Source organism: Mustela erminea, chromosome 12 (genome assembly GCF_009829155.1).
Source record: "Mustela erminea isolate mMusErm1 chromosome 12, mMusErm1.Pri, whole genome shotgun sequence".
Lineage (NCBI taxonomy): Eukaryota > Metazoa > Chordata > Mammalia > Carnivora > Mustelidae > Mustela > Mustela erminea.
In genome coordinates, this window is record NC_045625.1 from 64,137,862 (window position 1) to 64,150,031 (window position 12,170).

General features: G+C 45.7%; 1 protein-coding gene across 6 annotated transcripts in view; it reads left to right on the top strand.

The window, feature by feature from the left end:
* Positions 1 to 12,170, top strand: part of PTCH1 (patched 1) — a 70,563-nt gene that overhangs the window by 17,767 nt on the left and 40,626 nt on the right. For all 6 annotated transcript variants that reach the window (XM_032306525.1, XM_032306524.1, XM_032306523.1 and 3 more), the window contains one exon: positions 11,528 to 11,717. In XM_032306525.1, the coding sequence (XP_032162416.1) occupies positions 11,528 to 11,717 (190 nt within the window). The remainder of the gene's footprint in view (positions 1 to 11,527; positions 11,718 to 12,170) is intronic.

Genomic DNA, 12,170 nt, shown 5'->3' on the forward strand with positions numbered 1-12,170 from the left:
TTTTAGCTCAGCGCTAGTTTGATACTATTTTGAAAGAAGACACCCCTAAATAATCACCAGACCCGTGTGATCCTAATACTATTTCCTTTGCCCTCACTGGCTCCCAGAAGCTCTTCTGCCTCCCTCCCCTTCCCCTCTCCCATCCTTCTTTCCCCTCACCTACTCCTAAACTGCCCTAATCATTTCCTCCCAGTGGATCTCTGGAGTTACGAGTGTGAAATCTGAAATGGTAGTAAATCTGGTTAATCACAAACTGACAGGAGGGAATCAGAAAATGTATCATTTCAAACCAGCTGTGGGAGATGCCGTTTGCATCCTTGGCGTTCTTACCTTAGTACGGGCTGGTTCCCGACCTTACTCTTTGATGGGGTCTTGTCAGCAGAAGATGCACTTCCCCTATTGAAGAGCCGTGGCATTTTTTTGGACTTTTGAGGTGCCTTAGAATTCACCGACAGATGGAGTGTGAAATTCGTCTTGGTCCCCTGTGTTTAACGTGTTGTGTGAAATACAGAAGAACTGTATAAAGGGCTAAATGCCCTTTAGCATTCCTTGAGATGCTAAGTAAAATGTAAACCGAGACATTCTAACCCAGGCACCATGCTTCAGGTTCTCCCTGCATGGAACTCCCTCCAAAGGCAAAAGGAACACCGAAGAGGACTGAGTTCCTTATTCAGATTGTGGCTGACTTTGCCACATTAGATGGACCATCCACATGAGAGGTCCCAGAGAGCAGATGGTTTTGCTCATGAAGACGCTTCCAGCAGTACATAAGGAGGAAACTCCTTGGGATTTTCTTAGTGGGAACCCTCCTTGACCACACAGCTATCATCAGGGTCATCAAGATATAAGCACTTTTTTTACTTGTTCTCCACTCCCAAACTCTGAATTTGGGTCCTTCGTGATAAAACCTATTGGATTTGTTTCCCTTAAACTGGATTTAGGGTTGTTGTTGTTTTTTCCTTTATATGGTAATACCTATTTTTCTACTTGTGTGTATCTCTAGGTTTGACATGAATAATTCCATCTTCCAAAACAGTAGAATGCTGCCACTGAGAAACCTCTTGACTGTTGTAGAGAAAGATATGGGAAAGATGCATTCTATCCCCAGTCCCTTCAAGACTATAACTATTTTGTTGTATTTGGGTTTATAGTATAGTTGGAAAAACTATGTGTTAGGGAAACTGTTGTTGGCGGGCAGTCAGGTATCTGCGAATGAATGACAAGTTTGTTGTTGGAGAGATGTATCATGTGGAGGTAGGACCTTATTTCTAGAAACCCAGGTGTAAGTTGGCCCAAATCGTCCACACAGCTTGTGGGTCCCACAGTACCACTGGTGAAGTGTGGTGAGATGAGGCTAGTGAGAAGCAAGTACCACCACACAAGCTTGATGTCTTGTCGTTAAGATAAATGGAAAGAATCAGTTTCCCCAGTTTATCAACCAGAAGAGTTTTCAGTTACTGAAGAAATGTGTACAAAAGTAAGCAAAAGGAACTAGAAGTGGGCTTTGTGAAGTCAATGTGCACGATTTTTTTCCCCTTAAATCATTGCTTAAGGGCTTCTGGCCCCTAGCTCAGGAATCCTGCCCAAAAATGCCAGATGTATTACACAGTCAAGTACTGCAATGTAAACACTGCTCTGTGCCATGAGGCAGGGTGGTCCGCTTCTATTAAAGAAGAGCCAGAGACCGGGAGGGGCCGAGAGGTATGCCCTGGGCTCTACAGCGGCCGGCAGTGGTCATGGTGTTTGGGCTTTTGTCGGCACAGTCAAGATTTGGAACTACAAAAACCTAGAGGAATTAATACTTTTTACTGGCAAACAAAAGCCACTTGAATTGGGATGCCAAAGAGAGCAAGATGTGGCTTGGATCATGTTGCCTCACTGGGTCAGATAAATTGATAAAATGTTGAACAGGATGGGGAGGGGCTGATAGGAACTGAGCTGTTGTTTTCCCAGTAGCATCTGGGAAAAAGCGTCACCCTTTTCATCTGCTGTGAGTTACAGGGCAAGGGGGTGAAGCAAGAGGAGGAGCAGCTTCTCCCACCACGCTCTCCTGGGTCTGAGAAAACCTGCTGGGTCGGTGTCCCTTCTGTGTGTACACCTAAGCTAGGGCACAGAGCTGTCCAGACCTGTGGTAGCTCTGGGGGGCCAGCCCAAGATATATTACAGATATATTATATAGATATGTTATATCTATATAGATATATTATATAGATGTATCATAAGATATGTTATAAAGAAATGGCCTTCCAGTTGGCTCCCAGTGTCTAGATTTCAGTAAAACATCTACTAATGATGATCCTTGGAAGGTAAGAGTGTTGGGCCGCCCCTCCAGTCAGACGTGTTTCTATAGTGCTGCCGGCGATTTGAGGAAATTGGACTGCCTAGACATTATCTGTACGTCCAAATAATCTAGTACTAAGCAGTCCTTAAACTGACTAAATTGAGGGTTTTTAAACATTAATATGAAGGTATTTTGTGAGTTAGGAGGAAATGGGGTTTCAATTTGAACTTGGGAAATTGTTTAAACAACCTGCAATAATATTATCCCGATTTTAGAGATCCATACTTCAGAGGGCTCTGAGAACATTGCTTTGAGAAACAGTGATGGTAAAAATGGGAATTTTTGAGATTAAGGAGAATGTAGGCTTCTTGACTCTCTCCCAGCACTTTTGTATTTCTGTTTTGAATTCTCCCATTTCCCCACCCCCATTCCCTGATTTCCTTAGCTCCTTTAGGGGAGAAACTAGAAAACTTCACAAAATAGACACAGTGTCTTTTTAAATAGAAGTTTTCTAAGTATAACAAAAGAATTTTCGCTTGCTGCCTAAGAAATTATTTCTTTCCTCTTACCTGATTTTCCCCCATGCTTTTTTAGCATTGTTGTAGTAACTTTAAAAACAATAAATATGATGCCATCATTTTAGTCCACACATGATCCAGAAAAAAAAATTGCACATGTTTAATACCTTGCTTAATTGCAAACAAAGCCTGCAATTTGAGAGAATTGGGATTAGGGCTAAATATCTATTAACTGCTCTTTCTAGAGATTTGGGGAATAGGATGACCCTTTTTTTCTTTTTCTTTTTTTTCTTTTTTCTTTCTTTTTTTTTTTTTAAATAGGCTACAGTTTCACATGGCTCCCAAAAGAAATCTCTCTCCCTTTTTGTTTCCCACACCAATTGATTTATCATTTTGCTTGCAAGCAGATCCAGAATGTTAGGGCAAGAACACACTCACTTTTTTCTCGTAACTTTTTTGTTGCGGACCGAAACCAGTTGACTTGAATAAATTTTTCTGAGGCCTGAATGTAGCCAGCAACGTGGAAAAATCTTGCCATTCAGGGCCGTCTGAATGTACATTTCAGCCACACAGTAAGCTGCATTGGTAGGCACTGGAGTGCTAAATACAACCATTTTTCGCAGCAGCGAGTTAGACAGGTGATTAGCATAATTAGCACCGAGCAGCCATACATATGGTAATGCTGAGTGTGTAAATGCCAGCTGCGGTGTAAAATTTATGTCAGGGGTCGGCAGGGCTGTGCGAAAGTATTGTGTTCCAGCTGCAGGTCAGGGCCGCCAAAGCTTACCTCCTTTTCTCTTGTTGGTGAATGCGCCAAACAGAAGGGAAAGACAGAAATATAACAGACACGGCTTTGACGGGACAGCCCAGTTCTGTGCAAGAGGGACTGTTCTATAAAACACACACACACACCCTCGCACACCCTTGCAGAAATCCCACTGCTTTCTCTATAAATTGTGTTTGCTTCGTGCAGGGAGCCCATGAGCGACAGCCAGGATGCGGGTTTGGGTAGGTAAAAGGGCCAAGTGATTTCTTGGGAGGCAAAGTTTCAGTCACTGAGTTTTGAAAAGGAGTTAAGAGTAGGTCCTCTGGCTTAGGCCGACCTCTTACTGCCCACCCTCCACTCCCATCCCCCATTGTTTTCCTTCACATAAATGGGACCCTCCGCCCCCCAACATGGGATAGGACTATGATATAAGGTTCCAACAGCGCAGCTCTTTTCCCAAATTGCTTGACTGGTTTTAGCAAAGGACTACAAGTTTCTTTGTGTTGTGTTTCTGGGGCAGCTCGGCTACTACTACGCTCACCGCCACTGTCAGACCCATTTCGGTAGGGCTCTTGCTTGACAAGAGAACCGTCTTGAATGGCCCACGCCCTTGGAAATGCATGATGGGGGAATTTATGGCTGTTCCGAGGTCATGCATTTTGCACTCCAAGCGCTTCTCCTGCTGTCCCCTCCCCTTTTTCAGTTGGTGGCTGTAAGGAGTGGTGGTGGTGACAGAACAGAGTTCACACCATGCTGACCTGGTGATGAAACTTCCTCCCAGCCCCAGGGGGTCCTTATGCATAAACCCCTAATCCAGCTAATCCTGATGGCAACAGAATCCCCTGAGGGTAGCTCCCGGTGAGGGTGTGGGAGATAAAGCCGCCGGGCGGGTGTGATGTTCCTTGGCCCTGGCCTGCCTGTGGAGGTGGGGATTCTCATTGTTTTCGCCCCTGTGCAGCTCCAGGAGGAGGCCCAGGCTGGATAATGGCAAAAAGACTGTCCTGAGCAGAAAGGTGATGTCAGCCCCACAGCAGCTAGGAGAAGGGAGCTGGGGTTAATGTTACTCAGCGGCCTGAATGCTGGGGTAGAGAGCCCCGCCACCATGCAAGCACTTGGCTTTTGTTGTAGTGGTTGGGTTGTGTGGTTTTTGTTGTTTGTTTGTTTGTTTTAATGAAGACTTTAGGAGGCCTTAACTAAGAATTTAGGACTTGATCACAGCACTAATGTCGGGGCTTCTTGGGCTGGCACTGCCTCTGACTGAGCTGCTTGCTCTCCTTCTGCCTCTCCCAGGCTTGCGGCTCCTGCAGAAAGAAAGGACTTAGGTTTGCATCTACTTGCTTGTGGGCTTGAGCATTCAGGTGACATCACCGTAGGGCCTGGGGCAATTCACAGTGGGCAAGCGCACAGCTAGGGACAGAGCAGAGCTCCATTCTGTTACGTCCTGCTGGACGCCAGGAACAGCCTTGAGTCTGCAGCTGCGACTTCACGTGGCCTGGCTTTGGTGGGGTTGACCGCAGCCCTCATTTGCCACAGCAGTAAGTGACTGGGGAAGAATGGGTCTCCCGATAGACTCAGTGTCATCTTGGGAGCCGGTGGCCTTGGAGAGCGAGAATACCAGGTGGGGGGAGCTGTGGCAGGCGGCAGGTCTGGGGTGGGTACAGTGCTGGGCTGACCTGATCGTGTCCGACAGGGTGAGCGGGCAGCTTCAGGGAAAGCCATTCAGAGAAGCAGCCTGGGCGGTAACAGATGGCACCACAAACAGCTGGTATGGGGGCTTGTGGTGGGGGGGCATGCTCAGGCCTGCTACCTCTTCTACTGAGTTCCGCCCTCCTTACCACCCCCCTCGGCCCTCCCCTCCTCCCCTCCTGCCCTAGGCTGCCCCTGGGGAGGTGTGGGGATGTGTCCTGCTCTTGTCTTGTTTTCGTGGTTTTCACTCACTGGGCTCACTTCATGAAGGCAAATTCTCTTTGGGCTATCTGATTCTAGCATTTTCCCATGGCAACACCCAAGGGCACAATCCCACGAGGAGAAAAACAGCCCAGAAGCTTAAGCAGCAGTTGGCTAGTCATGAATAAAAGAGATGGCTGGAAGAGTGACTAAAACTCACAGCTCAGGAGTTTTCAGCCAATTGCCCAAATTACTGAATCTTCATTTTTTTCAATTTAGAAAATGAGCTGGTGCTAATAATTTTGCAGTTACACCCTTTTGGAGATTTGTAGTTTTTCACCCTCACAATAACTAATCGCAACATTGAAAGAAGGACCTGAAGTAACTAAAGGGGAAGAAAAAAAATCTCTCTAGAGGCTGTTAGAGAATTCATGGGATTAATCAAATGCAAATGCTCAGCTTGCATATACACAGACCCCATTTTCCTAATTGGACTCTGAGTGGGTACTTTTCAGGCTGAAAGGGTCATTTGTTTTGACTGATTGACTTTTTGAGGCTTTGGGAAGAATTAATATCTTACACAGATGACTGCCTGTTCCCAAGGCTCTGTATTGAGGCTGTTCATTCATTCATTCCTCTGACACGCCGGGTGTGCGCATGTGCCTGGTGTGCCGAGGTAAGTGGGCGGCGGGCAGTGCCTCCCTGAAAGGACTTGGAATTTACTGGGAACAGCACTTCGTATGGTCCCTCAGATCACCTTTATGTGGATCACAATAAGCTTTTGCTAAAAGCTTTTTGCATGAGTGCCACAGGCGTTTATTAAGCTCCGCACAGAGGCTGTGCTGAGGAATGGTACCAGGCGGGAGAGCGTCACGAGGGCAGCATCTTTCTTCGACCATGGATTGAAATAGCATTGGCCCTGAGGTATGGACCCCTGGGTGGAATGGTTTCCCACCTGAGCTGACCTTTCTTCACCTTGGAAAGCCATAATGGTTTGATTTCAGGAGGAAAGGATCAGCAGAGTTTGAATGAGAACTTCTTTGCACAAGTGATGCTTTTTTACCCCACCTCTTTCAAAGAATTGGTTTGAACCTTAGATTTCTAGAGAATTTCCAGGTAAAGAGGCATAAGATGGCTTGCTTTCTGTATGCCCTCATCTCTCTGCCCCCTCTAAGACAGGCCCCCCTTGAGGACCGGAAGGAAAATGGGGGCCTGTTGGCAGCCACCCATGGGACTCTACTGGAAAAGCTATCTTCTCGGTGTCAGGAAACACTCTGGGAGACAATGTTGTTGTCCTTCAAATTAAAAAATATCAGTTGTTTGTCCCTTGTAATACTTTGGAGCATTCTAAAACCTCTAGCTGTGAGCTTGGAATGGTCTGGTGTGTGGAATTTGGCTCTCTTAGAGTTGTGTCCTCAACAAGTGCTCAGGAGCCACAAGGTTCTCTCAGGGAAGTTGGATGCTGGGTTGAGGGTTGGTTCCACCTCCTGTTGGCTGGGTGAGCTTGGGCAAGTCCCCCACACTGCAGCGACTTTTCCTCTTCTGTAAAATAAGGGCGATGCTCCGTGGCCTGTGATAAATGAGTAAGTGACCAGATGAATGGATGCCTGCTCAGCTCCTGGTTAAGGGTTTGGGACATTTCTCACACATTGGTAATACCACACCACAATATGAGGTTAGTAGTAGCATTTTCATCCCATTTCACAGAGGTTACTGAGGCCCTGCTGTGTCGAGGATTTGTTGCAAAGCTTCGACTCAGAACCCAGCCCTTCTGATCCAGGTTCTCATCATGTGACTGTCCAGTCCAGCTTGCCCCAGCTTAGTGCGGAAGCAGCACCATGCAAAATATTTATAAATAGGTAAAGAAATGTGAAATGGCTTTGCAAATGGAAAACGTACACAAATTTGAAAGGCTATTTTGTGTCCCGGGATCCTGAGATAACATATTTTACGCATCTCATTCAAAGAGTTTGGTTGTTATTTTATTGTTAAAAGTTTTTGCACTTGGAAGGAGGAAAAGAGTATAAGAGGACTTTAGAATATGAGGAATAGGCATGTTATTTTTGCATTGGGCTTGTTTTTCATTGAGATCCCTACCAAGTAGCCTTCGTATTTTTCCCCTTTTGTCATGCGGAAGTCTTTAATTGTACTAGCTCCGTGCAGAAAAATTAAGAAATAGCAATAAACTTTCCCGAAGGGAAATGGGTAAATATTCTCCATAAACCTCCTAGCTGTCAGTATGTACCCATATCTACATCATCAGTACTGAGAATTATGGCTCATTCTGCTCAGTAGTCAGAAACCATTTCCCAGACTGCACCTGGGATTTTAGCCATTTGAAGGGGGTTCTGTGGGGCTTCATGGCGGTGGAGCTTCACACCACTGCCTGATGGGGAAGATGGGCTAGATTAGGAACAGCTCTGGGCTGTCACTCAGCTGTGATTTAGGTTAGGCTTTTGCTAGGGTAGCAGAAGTCAGGTGAGTCCGTAAAATCACTCCTTCCAGAGAGGTTTCTGTTTCTGGTAGCTCGTTCCAGAGCCCCTTGGGTGAATACTGATGTAAGAGCATATGAATGCTGCGCAGTTTATGACACAGGTACACCCGAGAAGGAGCAAAGTCTACCAGCGCAACCAAGTGAATGACATAATTATAGTCTCACCGCGTTCCAGCGACACCGGCCTCCTTTTTCTTCTGTTGCAAGCCAAAAAGGGGGCTGGTTCCTCTGCCCAGGCACTGTTCCCCCAGCCCTTCAAAGTCAGGCTGAATGTTCCTTCTATTTAGATCTTCCCCGGGCCACTCCATTTGAAGTGGTCTTTCCTCTTCCCTGCCACCCAGTGACTCACGTGGCATCACCACCTTGATTGCTGCCATGGCACTTATCCTGCCATGAGGTTAGCTTATCCATGTGTCTGTCTGTCAGCGCTGTGCTTCACTGGCCAGCGAGCTGTTTGGAGCTGAACACGCTGTCCTCACCCACCGCAGCACCCCACCGTTGAGCGCACAGTAGGCGTCCTCATCTGCTCGTCAGGTGAATGAACTGTGGTATGGCTTTCTGTCAAGGAAAGTGGATGTCAGTGAGACTTTCTTAAAGTGACTGAATAATTTTGCAAAGACATTCATATTTGGTTAAATATAAGATGAAATATTAAATAAAATATGGCCGTGTAGTATTCAGTTCAAAAGAAGTTGAATTTAACAGTACTCAAAAGTGGGATACAGCTTAGGTGGTTGAAGACACTTCAGATTCAGGGTCTTTCATCTCTAGCTGCTCTGTCTACCCACAGTGATAGTCTGGTCTTGGTTGAAACCAGTTGTCATGTTAGCAAAATACTAAATTTATCCCTAGAACACAGAGATGAACGAACAAAAAGATTTTCAATTCCAGAAACATGACAGACATACACCTTTATTAAAATATTTGCATTTATTTAAAATGTATGTCTTAAACCATCTAAAAAGTGACCCTATAAAGCCTATGAAGTACATTTTATATCTTACAGCAAATAGCATCCTTTCTGACACCCCCTGTAATAAAATAATTGACCTATTGTAAGGTTGGTCTGAAAGCACATAGAAAGTTCTTTCCAGGAGCATGAACCTTGATGTGATCTTTATTTATTTATTTATTTTTTAAGATTTTATTTATTTATTCGACAGAGAGAGATCACACGTAGATAAAGAGGCAGGCAGAGAGAGAGAGAGGGAAACAGGCTCCCTGCTGAGCAGAGAGCCCGATTCAGGACTCGATCCCAGGACCCTGAGATCATGACCTGAGCCCAAGGCAGCAGCTTAACCCACTGAGCCACCCGTGTTCTTCTCTTGGGGCTTCACCTTTTTCCATTATAGTGTCAGGCTGCTGCTCTTAGGCAGGGAAGGGGGGGGGGTTGTCTGTGGTCCCACTTTGTTGTTACTCTTTTGTTTGTACCTCATGGTTTTAATTTACCTGAAGTCTTAAGGTTCAGGAAAGATAAAAGGAAGCAGAACTTTGCAAGCAGAACAAGGGATCATATGCTATGCCAATGCTTGAGGAGCTGGTGGAAATATTTATGATTTATAGGTGTGGGGCATTGATGTCATGCCCCAAAAAAGGGGAAGAAGTTCAGCCTTTTTCCCCCCAAAAGGCTATTTGGAGCTCCTTGGCTTGGAGCTCTGTAGCTTTTCAGAAGTGACCTCTGGATTAATAATTGGCTTTTTAGCCTCAAACAGTCTTTTTATCTCCAGAGAATGTGGATTGAGTCTAATTCAGTTCACTAGTTAATTGGTTGAAATAATGCATTGTGATTCCTGCCAGAAGGAGCCAGACCCTGCCTGCAGGCAGCTTTAGAAGAGCATCCTGAAAAGGTCTGGGACTTCTTGTAAATTTATCCTTTGTTGCAAGTTTCCTATGTTTTCCTATGTGGTCTTTCTTTAACTTCAGAATGGTGGCAGGGTCCTCGCAATTCCCCAGGGCATCTGTCAACGTTTTCTGCCCCAGGAGGGTTAATAGGTTCTGTAACCGATTGGTAATTTCCGCCTCTCTGCCCCCCCCTCCCCCTTGCCGGCTCCCCACCGTTCTCCTCCTCTTTGACACACCCCACAGTATGTTCCGCCTCACCTCACAGTAGTCCTTAGTGGCCTTGACCATCTGCGTGGACCTGCACAGATGATCCTGCCAGTCTGTGAATCTGGACTAGCTTTCCTAATGAGGGCATTATTTGCTTTTTTAGCCTGCCCCCTTGTTTATAAAATATGCCAAGAGAGCTAAACAACCCGTTGTTCCCAGTACTTACTTACTTGCCCAAACCAAATGTTTATGTCCTTGAATACTAAATTTGAAGAAAAAGGAATCCTCCTCGTGGGAAAGCTTAGGATGATTGTTGAAGGGTCTTTCTACACTGCTGCTGAAGGCCTGTTATTGAGTAAACATGCAACTTACCAGTGACTTCAGGAACTATTCAGACTCACTGTTCAGATTCATCAGCTGGCCTTAGAGTATGTGTGTAGGGAGGGGGAGAAGGGGGGGTGCTATTCTAGGATTCTCTCTCTGCTGCCCTCCTGCCCCCTTCCTGAACAACCCCTTCCCTGTGGCTCTATTGGGTCAAAGCACCCTCCTCTCCAAGAGCACTCTCCTTCAGTATCCCCGCACACCTATCCTGTTGGGAAGTGAAACTCCCTTCCCCCCCATACCTCCCAGCCAGGTGGCAGCATTCTGCACTTGGCCTGTTCTAAAACCATAATTAAAATATAACGCAGGGCCTAAGGAAGTAGGCAAAAAAGCAGTTTGCAGTAACAATGTGCCGCATACCTTGCCGCCCTGGCCTGTGGCTTGCCCCACTGTGGCTGGCCTGCTGGAGAGCCGGTTGGTCCTGGGGCTGGGGCTCTGGCCTCTGCAGCAGGTTCAGAATCACAAGGGGAGCTTCTGGAACACAGGCTGCCTGCTTCCGGGCCACTCAGAACCTGGCACCTCTGTTCCAGGATGCTGCCAGGTGAGTCTGGTGGAGCCAGGACCCAGAGACTGGCTGTCCGGGCCATGGCAGAGACATTTGGTTCCTCTCAAGTCCAGCTGATGTGAATCACATTATTTATCTTCTCCTGGCACGTTTTGTCCTGAACACACATTTGCCACCTTTCCTTGTTTCTTTTGCTAGATTATTTAGAAGAAGAGTGTAAATTGAAGCCATTTATCTTGAACTGGGCTGCAGGGGCACGTTGTTTACACAAGTGAAAGAAATTGTAACAGGGGTGTTTGGTCTGGACTGCAGGGAAAAGGTGTCTCAAGTTTTCCTTCCCCCTCCCCCTCCACACATATGGTGTATTAGTTAGGAGGTGCACAAACACGTATGCATTAAGTGCATATGCAATGGGCAGGACAGTTGTTCACGGGTTTAGTGAATATTTTTAATGTTTTTTATTGGTGAAATGAACGTCGCCAATAATAATAATGGTGAATGTTGCCCACCCCCACCCCCAAACATCTCCCATACATGTTCATGACCAGAGATCATTTATCACGTATTCTGCACCTCTAGTGAGATAACAGAACATGAATTTGTGGGGATGTTGCTGTTCTAATTGAAGCCTGTACATGTTTGTCAGTTGGTGGACGAGTAAGTCGTGAATTAAATTATACTCGCCAGAAGATTGGAGAAGAGGCTATGTTTAATCCTCAACTCATGATTCAGACCCCGAAAGAAGACGGTGCTAATGTCCTGACCCCAGAAGCCCTCCGACAACACCTGGACTCAGCCCTCCAGGCCAGCCGAGTCCATGTATATATGTATAACAGGTAAGCTGGTGGAAAGAAGCTTCTGGTTTTAGTAAGTTACCTTGCCCTGGAAATATGCTTAGAGTGTTAGTTCAGATAGTTTTCTAATGAAGTGATTCTTTAAAAAAAAAATCTTGATTTTTGTTTCTAGAGATTAGTGATAAATCAAATACATGTTCATGTATTTTCAGTAAGTATCTAGGCCCTATATACCCAAAATGAATCTGATCCTTCAAGCAGTTGTTTGTGGGGCTATATACCCATTCTGAAGACATGTCATTGCTTAAGATGTTTTCGGAGAAGTTACCGTTGGAATTGCCTTTCGTCTACTTTAAAAGAATGGGGGGGAAAAAGTAAGAACTTACTTCTGGTTACTTTGTACTCCCCACAGTTATTGGCAATTGGTATGTATTACAAAGTGCCCAACAGGTTGAGCCACTCTGGTGAATTCTTACTGAAAGGAGTCATATACTG